Below are 15795 nucleotides of genomic sequence, written 5' to 3' on the forward strand. Positions count from 1 at the left end.
AGCAAAGAAATTAGTCACTTAAATCTCCACGCCACATAATTTTTACTCTTAGTAAATGTTAATATATGAAAGTATACTAAAATCACATATAATTGTTTTCACATAAGTACTTGAACTTTTAGAGCAGCAGAGGTGTTCTCTCTGACATAAAAATTTGAAGAGCATACTTTTCTTAAAAAATTTAAACATTTCACCTATTTTAAATGTATTTTCATTAGACGTTAATTGTGCCTTTACAATATAAAAGTGGCACGTGGGTTTTGGTAAAGAGAATTTACTTAGCATATGGAAACTAGGCTGCGTATCACTCAGATTCAAATGGAAGTTTTCCTTCATTTGGTAGAATGTTAACATGGCAAAGTATGTATTTGAAAAATACAAAAAACTATTTTAAGAAGAAGCAGCTCAAGTTTAAGACGGATGTGTGAAGAACTGAATGAGTAGGGTCCATCAATCACTGCCAGGTCTTGACGAAAAGAGGACAATGAGACTGGTGTTGCTGTTAGCACGACAGTGTGCTCTTTGTTTTGGCAGGCACCTGCTTCTGTTGTGTCACCAAGCAGCACTGCCTAACATACAGCTGGAATACAGTTCTGTTTATCCTACTGAATAAATGTGGTGAAAATCCACCCAATGGCCTATTGATATTAGCAGAATATCGCAGGACAGTATTATTCACAGGATTCATCAGATCTATAGAACACACATGCATATCAAGCAAAACCACAAAATCGAATAAAATTGAAGTAGCAAGGAAAAGGACTAACTGTACTCGTAAACCATTTCACAACTTAGAAAACTGCATAACATTCTAAATCAGTGAGCAAGCAGCAGCGACTTCCCGGCACATCCCATCTCCCTACTGCGTAAAAAACAAAGGTGAGAGGTGAGATGAGAGGTCGACACATGTCCTGGAACACTTGATTCATTTGAAAACTACCTTTTATAGCCCACTGGGAAATTATATCTTTGAACTTAGAATTTTAAACATCTTGGGTGGATGCTCAAAAACATTCCAAAAATATTAGTACACCAAAACTCATGTTTAATTACAACCCGAGGGCTGGTGTTGGGGAAATAGTTGATTCAGAAAAGATACCTTTCGGGGTAGCTGGTGGCTGTAGGCCAACAGCAGTGCCATTTATAGAGAATAGTATCTGACACTGTGCAATTAATCCAAGAAAAGATTAATTTGATTAATCAAAAGTGTTACAAAGTCTCTGTACATTGGAACCTGAGAAAATTCTAGGTAGCCATAGATAGAAATAACCAGAGGTATTAATTATTCACAAGAAATGGAGTGTAAAATTATTTTCAAAATTCTCTCTCTAGTGAAGCAAAAAAAAAGAAGCAATAGCCAAGAAGAAAGATATAATTACATATATATAAATATGTAAAAAATATATGTAAAGATATAATTACATATATATATAGAAACATATATAAAAATATATGTACTTTTTTAGTCATCTAAAATTCTCTGGGATCTCACTACCATGCCCGACTCAAGACCAAGGACCGATGTCCTAAAAAGGGAGTGAGACACGGGCCGGGTCCTGAAAGGCCAAGGGCAGGCTGCCGCGTGACAAGCGCCACACAGGGGTCTGTGAGGCAGCCCAACAGGGAGATGTGCCCAGGGGCATCGGACTAGACAACGGAAGGACCATTTTACCATTTGTTTCTATCAAGCTAAAAAAAGAAGAAAAAGAATCTATTAATTCGCCCAACACAGAAATTCAGGCTGGAAATTTCTTGTCTTCAAGGTGAAAAACTGAAAATTATCCTTATACACAGAAAGAATATTCTTTGGCTCATATGAAGGTTATAAATAAGAAATCAATGTCTTATATTGATATCTGAAATATTTGAACAACCAGAGATAATATTTATTGAGTGCTTTCTATGCCCCAGGCACGTAAGTGCTTCACATGTACCAGCTCACTGAGTTCTCACATCGCTGAGACGAGAGGAGGAAGACAGAGAGAGGAAACTCGCCCAGAGACAGAGGACTGGGGAGCAGTGTTTTGCCACTGGAGAACGTGACTTTTCATAACCTGCCTCTTCTCTGGAGATGCTGATCGCTGCAGAATTCGAGAATGGCTATTAGAGAGGATACTGTATTTTCATACCAATTTCGACATCAGTCTTGCTGCTGACAGCGATTCTCAAAAGATTCCACAGATGATGTTTCTTTACATACATACCCAACAGCCTGTCTGTCTTCCCATACAGACAAATGGGAAGGTGGAGTTCTGAGCTCCTTGCCACAGAATTATTAACACGTTGTGTTGAGATTCTTATTTCCTGAACAGGTTTAACTCTGTGGGTTGCCCCAGAGGTGAGCAGATTGTGGCCGCTGCCCTGGAGAGACAAGACTGGAGGAAAGAGTATGCCTTTCCTAAAACTTACGTGGGTTTGGACTTTCTTTAGTTTGTACAAATGTGGAAAGGCATGCTCCTTGTGCACTGGGCATGGGATGGTGACTGCAGGGTGGCCAGGGAGTCTGAACTCGAAGCACTGTTGCCCTGAACACAGGGGTCAGGCCTCCCTGGGGTGGCTGGGGATCACCGGGAAGACTACTGGAGAGGCATTTCAGCCGGGAGTGGAATCCACGGTCCGTGAAATCAGAGGTTTGACGCCAGTGATGGAAGCCACCCTTATGACAGGCCCTGCTCCTCATTTACAGGCAACTCTACGTAGTGCCTAGCAGACCTCTGGGTCCTTGGAGAGGGGATCACCCACATTCTCCCACCTAATCTAGTGACGGAGGGCTCAGAGTCCAGATTACTGAGATTTAGACCTCACTGAATCAGGGAAGGTGAGATTTTATGGATCTGGGTGCTATGGAGATGATCCATGTCACTATACCGGTATGTGTTAGCTCTTAAGAGCAATTGCTCCCTAGAACAGCAAAGCCTTACAAAGTAACTCAGTGCAATAAGAGAAATTGAGTGTATGCCAATAATTAGTACTAGATAGCTACTTTGATTGTGAATATGTAGTAAGAATCAATTTGCAAGGGAATTTCCATGTTTATTTCATATCATCTTCCATATGCTCCATATGCATCCCTCATGTCACATGTCCCACGTCCCACGCCAGGTGGTTGCTGGCTCATCCCAGACCACACATCTCTGAAGAAGAGGTGAGGGAGGACCCAGGTGTCTCTTCTTCCCTCAAGACCACCGATGGCACAAACCCAAGGTTCTCCATGAATCCCACGAGAAGCCAGATGGCCTAGAACATTTTAAATTCTCCCATTCCCTTCGAATCGCCCCATTTTGTACCTATAGTCTCTGACAATACGTGAAAGGTGTCATTTTAAACTTCCGTTTCGGAGCACAACCCAATTTTCAAATAATAAGCATTTATCTAAATGGTATGCAGTCAACATACGGTACACCGCAGGTGTGCCACATCTCAACAACAGCCCTTGGCAGACAGGAGGAAAATAGTATGTCCCAACGCTGCTGTTCAATGAAAAGCAGACTCCCTAGCGTTACCCTGCCCGGGTCTTAGTGATGTCTCAAATGTCACAAAATCACAAATTAGAAAGAAGGAGAATTAAGTTATATTAAAATACTTATGGAGGATATCTGTGTGTGTAGGAAGGAAATAACGTATCTGTGAATGTGTGTGCACTTATGGTGCATTCCATACATTTGATCATTTAACTTGAAGTATGCACTGTGACCTTTGAGACAATAAAACTATATCCCCTACTTCTTTCCATTGCTTGCAATCTGGTATAATCATGATCACCGTATAGAAGAATTTGAAATTTCATGCATAATGTGATTGTGGTACAGGTTTAAGGCATTTGTGTTTATTTTTATTACTCTTCTCAATGACAATGTACCAAGTCAGGTCATTAATCCTCTACAGGAATTTAAAAAATGAAAAGCATTAAGATGATTATGGTTACTTCATTTTAAAAAAAGTAATATCAGCAAAACCCCAAAACCTTAGAAATCTTTCTTTCATTTTAAAATATTTCAAGTCTTTTCTGCTCCTAAGCTCTACAGGCTCAGGCTACACAAACACAAAATGGAAAAAAATGCCTAGATCTTATCGCTCCAAATGTGGTCCATGTATCAGCAGTGTCTGCATTATTCGTATGTTAGAATCTACTCCCCAGACCTACTGAGTCAGAATCTGCATTTTGAACAAGACGCCCTGGTGATTCACATGTACCTTCAAGTCTGAGAAGCACCATTTGGGGGGATGAGGTCAGCCTCAGTCCTGCAAATGGCTCAGCCGTTTAAAAACTGAGAACCTGATACAGATCTTGCTATAAGTTTATCTGAAATAAAACATCTTTTATGCACAGACAGAGAAATTATGAAAGGCAGAAGCTGAAGTTTTTCAAGAAAGCCATAAAACAGTACCTTAAGACATTAAGCTTATGAAGATTATAAGCTTACAAAGACTGGTTCAAATACAATTGCATAGTTCTCCCAAGTATATTTATTTATTTATTCTTATAGTTTAAATGTTGGCATTAAGCTCTGTTGTCCCCTGAACCTTAAGGAAAGTAGATCTACCTGCAATCCTACAACTGTCCCTAAAAGACCTAATGTGTATGATGCTCATTTTGAAAAGAGAAAGAGCTCAGTTTCCAGTGAGACCGGACAAGAATCCTCAGCACATGCGCATAACTGGGATACTGAACATATCTATCAAGGTATGGTATCTTATAGTTTCAAAAACACTATGGTGTTCATCTTCTGATTTATTTAGTTCTGAATTCTAAGACTAGCCTCCATTATCCCACGTGACCTACATTTTCCCCACCACATTTCAGAAGCAGCAGAAACTGTGAGGAAGCCACCACCGTCTTCCAGCTATCTCATTTGGTTATAAAATGAGGTTTGTGACCATGGATATGGGTTTCATTTCACATACACACAAAGCAAATTTTATTACCAACTGAAATTTCACAGTCACTGAGGTCATTCTGAAAACATACATCGTCTGTCAGAAGAGGGAGGGAACAGTACAGAGGTTCGCATGCATCCACCCAGCACTCAGCACCTGGCAGGATGCTGACCTGCGGCTCTCTGCTCTCGTTACCTGTTAGTTACCTGTGACATCGACTACAACCTCCCAGAGCTTCCAAAGTGAGAGTTCTATTCACACGGCCAAATGAATGCAAACTACCTATTTTAAAAATAAGACTGTGGTGACTCAGGTGCAAATTTGAACTTCAGACTCCCTTTTCATATGCCATTAACGTGAGAGCATGAGGAGGGTGGCGCCAGGTATGACAGCTACATCCGAGCATCCTGGGAAGAATGGCTCTGTCTGGGAAGGTGCCGTCTATTCTTGGCCGGCCCGTGCCCTCAGGCTTTAAAAACCAGGAAATGAGTGAGGTGTTATGATTAAAATGTTCGCTCTGACCCCGCCAAAGACAGCTTATGGGGTGCTGCTGATTTTACTATGCTTTTTAGAAATGCAGTATGGTACTTCTAAGTGAAGCTAGTCAGAATAGGATTTATCCAGGCACAAAATAAAAGATAGATGAGATGCATATAATCTTATGCTGAGAGAGAGAGAGAGAGAGAGAGAGAGAGCGAGCAGACATGGGTATTTTACCAGAAATCAATTATTTGTTTTGGGTGGCACCCTGGTGCCCCAACACTAAGCTGACAAGCGTACAAGGCCCGTTGTAAGCTGGGCCCATTGCCAGCTGGGCAGACCTGTAGGCAAAGCTGACAAGCCCAACACTAAGGCCATTCTTCTTCCCAAACATGTAAAGCTTTATGGAAACCTGCCTTTTTAAAGGAATGCAGACACTATCACCAACAGAAGAGAGCACAGGTTTCTGTTATCTTAGACGTTTTTTCCCAGCCTTTAAACAACTTTGATACACAAACACCCCTCACTCAGCTGACCTTGGCACTTTGTATATAGATCAAGCTCCCTCAGCAATGCCATCCTGACTCCTCCTAGAAAAGGGGCAGCTCATGCCTACACCTTTTCTCACTATAACCCCCTCCGACTCCTCGAAAATACAGTGTTGGTGCTGTGTCGTGTCCTTTTCCTTTTTCATACTAACTGTAGAATTTATTTCCCTAGGACTCTCCCTTGTTCTTTCTTCTTATCTCTTCCTGACTTTCTGCAAACTCATTAAGGTGATATAAAGGGTTGGCAGCAATTCCTTCCTCTTGCTGAACCAAAAAAAAAATGTTTAACTCAAACAACATAAAATTCAGTTACAAATGCTGAATGAAAAGTCCAACAGAATGTGCTAGCACGGTTCTTTCTCCCAGTGATTAATCTCCAGTGACTAATCCTTCCATGGGTCCTTCACCTTAAAAAAGAAGGTTCTAGAGCTCAAGGGTCTTACCTGGGGGGACCCCAAATACGCCTGCTCCCTGTTTCATGAGATGAGTGAATATCACATGCTCATTTTTCACGTCAATGCAAATAGATTTAGAAAGACACTTGCAGCCTTCCTCTCTCCCTTGCGCTAAGTGTAAGAATCCAGGACCCAGGTGCCTGCCGCCGCCGGTGACATAGTGGAGCAGTCAGACCCAGGGCGGCTGCAGGAGACTCACACAGAGCACCTGCGCTGCTGCTGGGCTCACCGTAAGGGCAGTGACACCGACCGTCACTGCATGACTGAGCTTGCTGCTGCCTTAGTAAGAGATGACTATATCTCTCCAAAGTCACACCAAGTCAGTAACGTACGTGCCTGGTAAGTTACTGACATAGTCTTCAGTTGATTTAAGATTGGCTTTTCTAATTAACAGCATGACCTCCTGAATCGTACAGCCTGGGTCTTTCTCAAGGTCATGGAGGATAACCTTCTTGAAACGTGGCTTCTCATGTGGCTTCTCTTTCCTAGGAGCCTCCCTTCCAGTGAATTCTCATTTGAATGAGGGACATGCAAAGAATTATGAAGAGTAAAATCAGAATAACTGAAGAGAAGCGTTAGCCAAGGAGTGATTAAATGGGTAAGACTGAGGCAGGAAACCAAATTCAGAATATAAGCCCCCAGTCCAGACTAGAGTTGAAAGCGTGGCCCTTGTTCCCCTCACCTCTCGTGCCAACCACCGCTCACCCAGGGTCTTGCATTAAATTCTACTTCCGGTTCACCTCTTTATTTCTCTGATTTTTACTGGCTGCCTGGATGCCCTTCTTCACTCACCGCAGTCTGGAGCATCGAGCCCACATTCTTCTTTTCTTAGTACTTAGCTTCTGCCTACTGGCCCATTTTCACTGTGATTTCAACAAGCTCAAGCCCCTCCTGCTCTTCAAAATAAAAAGCGTATTTCCACATTCGCCTCCAATATGTTTAACAGGGTTTGGCCAGAAAAAACATTTCTAAAGATCCAATTGTGTAATTCTCCCCATGGCATGCGTCTCTGATAAAATCTCAGATCTTCATCTTTGTCATGTCTGCGGGTGTCCTCCTTGACCTACTGTCTTTGCTAACAACGCTGGACGTGTTCTCAGTTTTTACAAGCGCTCTGCTTGCCTCCCGCCCTTGAACATGCCGTTTTTCTCTAGGTCTTCGCCCTGTTCTCATCCTCCACATGCTTTTCCCTCAAGCACCCTGTCATTCAGCAGGGAAGCCCTCCCTGTTTCCCACACTGACAAACTGAATTCCCCATTCTTTCTCCAAAACCTGTTCTGAGGGAGAGACCGCCCTTCGTGCGTTTTAGAAGGAATCTAAAACTTGACCAGATTCCTCATCATCATCATATTTACCCATCTGTCTTTGTATTCCCACTTCAATGACCGCCAGCCCCTGGAGAGGCAAGACTGACCGGGAAACTGCTTTCTACAGCACGGAGGAGGGAACTGCCAAGGAGTTCATTCAACACTGTTCTCAGGCTCTGGTTCACATCATTTCAGACTGTCATCACCAATTTCTGTAGCTATTGCCACACATGGTAAACATACTCAGGGGCACGAGAACTAGAGGAACTGCATTTTTTATATCCTATAGTCACAGGAACTTCCAGAGGCGGCTCGTTCGAAGTCAGCTCAGAACTCTTCCCACAACAGAGTTAAATAGGATGTTTCAGAACTCTAAGGATCTGTAGAAGACAATCATTTTGTCTGACTTCAGGCACTCTCAATTCATGGGAAGTGAAGGTAAAATCCTACTCCTACAGACACCAGAGCATCAGAGAACTGTTCAAAATGCTACCATACAGAGATCTAGAAAAAGATAACCACATTTAAAGAAGACACAGCCCCTGGCTTGTCGAGGAACTCAAGCAACTGAGTAAACCCTAATTCTGCATTTTCCACAGAAAAATAAATGAAGGCACTTACGCATGTCCCCGAAGGCGCCCTTTGTCACTTTGGTGGCACGTAACACCACCACTGTGAACTTGTGGGAATACTGGTGCTCCACCTGGAAAGAAAATGACAGCAAAGATGAAAAACAAACTTCTAAGATAGAATCCAAATAAATGAGTCTCACTGTTCCCTTGAGTCTAATGAAAAAATATTCTAGTTGAAAGGAAGTAACATGCACACCAGAAACATCCTTTGGTCCGCAGGCTGACCCCTTCTTGAGTCTCTCCTCTCTCCCATCATAGAATCAGTGAGGAGTTCAGATCATGCTCTGAAGTGTCACTGCAGTCCGACTATCAGAAGTCCTCTGCTGTGAGGTTTACCAAGCACTTGGGAAAACATGTAAATCAGGACTACAGTCCAAGAGCACAATCAGGCTTTGTCCTGGATGACTAAGAAGCCCTGCCTTAGAAAAGCAAGGTCAGGGCAAGATGTTTGCATTATTTAGGTTTGTTTGTTTTCATCATTACTGTTCAATGAAAACCTTTTTTTTTTTTGGCAAGACATTTCCAGAGTGGTTTTCAAAATCCTCTGGACCCAAGGCAATAACAAGTAACCTCCTTATATTAATGGTAATGCATGTGTTATAAACCATTTGCAACAGTGTTAAAAAGTTTCTATTGGCCTAATAGTTTGACCTCATATCATAAATATGAACAGGTAGAAGGCTTTATCAAACACCTTACTACAACTTAGTTATTGAACAACTCTAGCCGGCACACAGAATGGGGAAGCGGGAACACCCACAGTTCTCTGAACAACTGAAAAATTACAAGCCTTCATCTAAAGCTCAAGAATTTTTGTTTTCTTAGAAGAGGCTCACATTTATAAGCTACTCCTATCATTCTTATTTTTAACACACTTGCTTAACTGGTTAAAAACTCCATAATTGATTAAAAGAAGCTAAAATACTGATATTACTGACAAGTGAATAATAACAGCCTAAAAACAAAGAAGCAGAAAGATATGGTAAAAAACAGAGTCACAAAGGCCAGGATTACTGGGATTAAAAGTTATACAGGATTCACACTTTCTCAAAATGTCATTCTGTCAATAGGGTAATTGATGTCCAGATTCATAACACAGCATTGAGGAGAGGTGAAGTCATGAATGATGAGCTTATTTTATTTATAAAGGCAGAGAAGCATGTAAAACATTTCAAGAGAAATACTTTCTGTATTTAAAGAGCTCTGAGTAGCCAGAGTTTTATGCTACACACACAAAATTATCAATCGTGAGGAAAACATGAAACCTTTTTTTAAAAAAGTGTATGGCCATAAACTATAGCTAAAATTCACATGCATGCACTCCCCCGGGGAGAAAAAAAAAGAGGGAAAAGAGAGAGAATCCCCTATTACAGTTGGAGACTGTAATACCCTCTATCACAAACGGACAGATCCAACAGGCAAAAAATCATTAAGGACCTAATTGAACTCAACACCACCATCACTCAACTAGACATGATTTCCATCTGAAGACTATTTCATCCAGCAACAGCAGAATACGCTTTCTTCTTAAGTTCACATGGAATATTCACGCAGTGACTCTCGTACTACAGTGGCATTCAACTAGAAATCAGTAACAGAATGACAGCTGGGAATCACACAGTACTTAGAGATTAAATATCACACTTCTAAATAACACATGTCAAAGAAGAAGTTTCAGGAGAAGTTGTAAAATATTTGGAACTAAATGAAACTGAAACTACAATTTATCAAAATTTGGGGAATACACAGAATATAGTGTTCAGTAGGAAATTTAAAGCATTAAATAATATATATTACACATACTTATACATATGTAAAATATGTATTTAAAACATGTATATGTTACATGTATATATAATACACATTACACATATATACTACACATATTTATACAGATATAAAATATATATTTAAAACATGTATATGTGTGTGTGCAATCTAAAAGCAATCATCTAAGAGTCTACATTAGGAAACTAGAAAAAGGACTAATTAAGTCCAAAGTAAGCAGAAGAAAAAGAGTAAAATCAGAGCTGAAATGAATAAAATTGAAGTTGGATAATCAATAAAGAAAATCAATGAAACCAAAAAGTTGGTTCTTAGAAAATATAAATAAAATTGATAAGCCTCTAACCATATAAATAAGGGAAAAAAGATAGAGAACATAAATTACAAATATAAGTGAATGAGGGAAGTTCAGAACAGGTCCTATGGACATTAAAAGGATAATAAAGGAACAACTTGAAGCCCAACATTTGATAATCTAGATTAAATGGGCCAATTTTTTGAAAGATATAATCTGTCAAAAGTCACATAAGTAGCAAGACAATTGGAATAGAACTATATCGCAGGTTCGATTCCCAGTCAGGGCACATGCCTGGGTTGCAGGCCATGGCCCCTAGCAACCACACATTGATGTTTCTCTCTCTCTCTCTCTCTCTTTCTCCCTCCCTTCCCTCTCTAAAAATAAATAAATAAAATCTTTAAAAAAAGAAAAGTAAATAAATAGAGAGGAATTCTATGTTCATGGATAGAAGACTGAATATTGTCAACATATTAGTTCTTCCCAACTTCATCTACAGATTTGATGCAATCCCAATAAAAATCCCTGCAAGCTACTTTGTGGCTATCAATACACTGATTCTAAAATTTATATAGAAAAGCAAAATACCTAGAAGAGCCAATAACATTAAGGACAAGACCAAGGTTTGCCCTGGCTGGTGAAGCTCAGCGCATTGAGTGTGGGCTGCAAATCAAAGTGTTGCCAGTTGGATTCCCAGTCAGGGCACGTGACTGGATTGCAGGATAGATCCCTAATAGGGGGGCACTTGAAAGGCAACCACACATTGATATTTCTTTCCCTCTCTTTCTCCTTCCCTTCCCCTCTCTCTAAAAATTTTTTTATAAAGACCAAATTGGAGAACTGATGCTACTTGATTTCAAGACTTATTAAAAAGCTACAGTAATCAAAACAGCATGATATTGGTCAAATCACACACAAATAGACAAATGGAATGGAACAGGGGGCCCAGAAATAAAATAACACAAATATGGTCAACTGATCTTTGACAAAGGAGCAAAGCACGATACAATAGAGAAAGACAGTCTATTTATCAAATGATGCTGGAACAACTAGACATGCACATGAAAAAAAAAAGATTCTAGACAAATGATACCAGGGCTTGAAAGAGAGTATGTAGATGCTCTCAAGACCCAATTTAGGGATTAGTTTTCTCCACTAAAGAGAAATCACTAGTAATTATTACATGTAATAGCACACCACCCCAAATTATTTATGATCTTTTTCCATATCCTAGAACTTCTAATACCACATGGGTTTTCAAATGTCAAAAACTCCCTTGTAACATAAATTATTGGCAATATTTTATCTATTATTTAACACAATTTTTGAAATTGCTGCAAATGTACTCATATGTCAAGTGTTTATTAACGCCATGCACAGAGAAAGACATTGTTATTTGAAGGATTCACTGAGCATAAACCATATGCTAGACATTCTATTAGATGCAAATTCTTATTTAATTTTCCCCAAACCCTATAAAACAGGTGTTATTAGTTATATTTAAGGGTGAGTAATGTGAGATTTTAAGTGGTTCATTTCCCAGTATCTTATAAATAGTGCAAGTTAGACTTGAATTAGAATCCAGTCTTGCTGTTCCCAATATTTTATTCATTCTACATTCCTTAACTTGCACAAAGAATAATACAAATAGAAATACCTTTAGTATTTCACTTTAGTATTTAGTACAGTTTTCCCTTAGTAAAGTGGTATAGAAAGTTATAACCTAATCGGTTAACCTAATCTATTATATCTGTAGTTGATCTAATCTCCATCTATTAATTGAGTTATTTCACCTATCATTCTGCTTTACATTTAACTTGCCTTTATTTCCATTGGCCTTAAATCTTTTTAACTACTCATATAACCAATTAAATATTTGCATACTGTTCAGAAGAAATAAGGAGCAAAGCAACTCTTTCCTGACTTTTTACAAGTTCATTTTGGAAACATCATAAATCTTCAAGTCACCTGTAAATTATTTTTGAAATAGAAATGTCAAAATCAGGCCAATCTCTAAGAGCTGTAATGATTAATAAGAAAGTATCTATAAAGTACATGCAAATTCTTGGAGAAAAGGGTTCAGTTTCGAGCAATGATTATCTAAATAGTTTTTGATAATCCCTTGCTATGTTCCTGGGGCCAGTATCGCATAAAATTTCAAACTAGTATGAACAGAGCTAGCTTCTGACTTGAATAGGAGACTCTTCATTCTGCCTCAGAGATGGTGCCAGAGGAAATGATGTTACTGAATCCACAACCAGTGTTCCCAAGGAAACTAATGACTCAGCCCAAAAAGAGATGCCACATTTCAATTGAGATGTCAAATATAAGCTCAGTATACTGACTTAGTCACCAAGAGTAAGCCTTGCCTTCAGGTCTTGGATTACCTTAATTTGAGGGTCTTTCTTCACCTATACTATTTTCCATGGTGAAAATCACAACACTTTTTCTTTTCAATATTACAATAACCCAGTCATTATGAAAATAGCTACTGCATTAAATTCGTTCTGAAGAATTATATTGACATCTGTAACTAAAATGATTGGACACTGGGAAAAAAGGATCAGTCAATTTGTACAAAATCAATTTGATGATTGTCCTAATCTGTTAAAAGCTCTACTGGTAGAAAAAGAACCAAAGAAATAATCACAAAACAAATCCAATGGAGGAGAAGGTAGCTTCTGCATGCAAGTTTTTTTTCTCCGTTCAATTGCCATTACCTACTTCTAACTCAAATTAAAAGTAAAGACTGTTAGTATGATAAGGAGTACAGGAATCTCAGTACTGAAAACAGAGACAGTGATCACCACAGTCAGCAGCAACAGATCTCAGGAATGATTTTATCATTTTATCTTTTTATGTATTGATTTTAGACAGATGGGGAAGGGAGAGAGAGAGAGAGAAAGATCAACCCATCATTCCGCCATTCATTCACTCACTGGTAGACTCCCACATATGCCCTGACGGGGGATCGAACCCACAAACCCAGTGCATCGGGATGACACTCCAACCGACCGAGCCACCGAGCCAGGGTTCAGAAATGAATTTTTCTTTTTCTATTTTTTGTCAAATAATGAAGGTTTATTCCCCCCCCCTTATTTGCATTGTTGACACTAATACAGATGTCCCCACTCCAGCTCCTCTTGACTGCCTCCACCCATTGCTGCACTGACCTTACCCAAGAGTCATGATGCTTTTTAAAATAAGACGTTTATTTTTGGTTTGGTTTTGTGGTGTGGAGTGTCATTCTAATACATTTAAGAGGTACAGGCTGTGTGCTACTGTTCTCCCACATTTTTATAAGAACAATCATTTTATATATTTGCAATCTACAGTGCTATTTAACCTTGCTTTACAAATTCTCAGTCATGGATTGGCTATACATACAAGTGATCCTAATGTCCAAAACACCTAAGTTGGCAAAAAATTTGTTAGTTCCAGCATACGTTATTAAAAGAAAATCATAATCAGAAATATGTCTCAAGTTTCCTTTGCGAATAAAAATCTTTCCACTTGCAATAAAATAGAATAATAATATATTATATTATAATGTATATGTCTTTAAAAATACAGTTTATTTTCACTGAAATTAGAAGACTTTTTTAAATTTTTTATTTTATTTTAATCATTGTTCAAATACAGTTTTCTCCTTTTTACTCCCAATCCAGTCCCCTCTCCCACCCTCCCCACTTCCCTCCCATTACCACCCTCCCCTTAGTTTATGACCATGTGTCCTTTAAGTTTGTTCCTGTGAACCCTTCCCACTGTCCCCTTAAATTCCCTCTTCTCTCCCCTCCGGTCACCGTCAGCCTTAGAAGACTTTAAATCCTATTTTAATCAGGATTACTGGTGTGGCTCTGGCAATAAAACCAATATAAAATCATATTTGATGATGACAATGTGGGTGTAAAATACTGATTTAATGGTTCATCATGAACTTACAATGACAGTTTATCTTCAAGGTACCTATAATAAAACAATCATGCTAAATTTTAGCACCTAAATTTTAAGTGAGATACAGATTCTAGCCAGTTAGTAATTAGGCAGCCATAGTGCCATGCAAATAAGTTTGAACATCAGCTATTTCTCCTACTTCAGTACTCCTGAGGAAATCTCCACTCTGCCAGGAATAATTATGGCCAAGTGAAGGACGGTGAGGGGTAGACATACCTTCCCAGCCCCACAAAGGGCTTCTCACAACACATGAAGTAGCACGTGCACTTGAAAAGCTGTCCTCACACATTCTTAAAGACCCTTTGGGTGACAGAGATACTTTTGGTTTAGAATTACTGACCTAGGTGACATGTCATGGTCGTTCAAATCTAAACCTCTTAAAAGGTGTCTTTGCATTGATGATGTTCAGAGGTGAATGTTTAGTGGATCCAACAGACTTGGAAATACAGGTATAGTTGCAGATGCCATCTTGAATAATTCATTCTTACTTTAAGGGACTTCTTAAAAACCTTCTCTCTGTCTTACTTGTTCTTTTCATTGAGCAATAAGTGAAAGATTCGTAACTAAAAGGCACAGACAAAAGTCATTATTAGCAATGGTACTGAAGGTGCAAGGAACCCTCATGAATGAATTAGCGACTTTGTGAAAGAGAATCCAGCCCTGGCAGGTGTGTCTCAGTGGATTGAGCGCCAGCCTGAGAACCAAAGAGTCACCAGTTCCATTCCCAGGTATGGAATGCCTGGGTTGCAGACCAGGTTGGGCCCCCAGTAGGAGGCGCACAAGAGGCAACCACACATTGATGTTTCTCTCCCTCTCTTTCTCCTTCCCTTCCCCTCTCTCTAAAAATAAGTAAATAAAATATTTTATAAAAGAGAATCCAGAGATATTCCTAGCTTGTCAGGACACAGCGGCTGTGAACCAGGAAGAGGGGTCGCACCGAATGCAATTACGCTAATGCTTTGATCTTGGACTTCCCAGCCTCCAGAACCATGAGCAATAAATTTATGCTGTTTTTTTAAGCTATCCAATCTGTGGTATTTTGTTATAGCAACTTTAATTAATTAAGACCTTATATATGTATGTATGTATATATGTATGTACATTATCTATCTGTCTATCTCCCATTAATTCTGTTTTTCTGAAGGACACTAACTAATCCAGTAACAAAAAACTAACAAGATAGGAAGGCCGTCACCACCAGGACAGAGATCAGCCATCAAGAAGCACACAGAAACTCAGAAAGGCGAGTGCTGTTTTGCCAAGGGGCATTTGGGGGTTCAGAGAAAAGGAGACTCAGAGACTGAGCAACCATGAAGGAGGCGAGCCTTCTGAAGATGAGGACCCTAGTGAGACACCCCCTCGTTTCAAGTTGAAAACGCCACAGAAGTCCCACAGGAATGCGTACAAACAGCCCGTCCCTGGGAAGGCAGCCCATTTCAGTGCCGTCCAGGGAGCCCAGAA

At 39.6% G+C, this 15795-nt stretch overlaps 1 protein-coding gene across 1 annotated transcript in view; it reads right to left on the minus strand.

Annotated features, from left to right (window-relative positions):
• PLA2G4A (phospholipase A2 group IVA) overlaps positions 1–15795 on the minus strand; it is a 149830-nt gene that overhangs the window by 98463 nt on the left and 35572 nt on the right. The window contains exon 3 of the mRNA XM_028530942.2: positions 8290–8371. Within this exon, the coding sequence (XP_028386743.1) occupies positions 8290–8371 (82 nt within the window). The remainder of the gene's footprint in view (positions 1–8289; positions 8372–15795) is intronic.

This window comes from Phyllostomus discolor, chromosome 14 (genome assembly GCF_004126475.2).
Source record: "Phyllostomus discolor isolate MPI-MPIP mPhyDis1 chromosome 14, mPhyDis1.pri.v3, whole genome shotgun sequence".
Lineage (NCBI taxonomy): Eukaryota > Metazoa > Chordata > Mammalia > Chiroptera > Phyllostomidae > Phyllostomus > Phyllostomus discolor.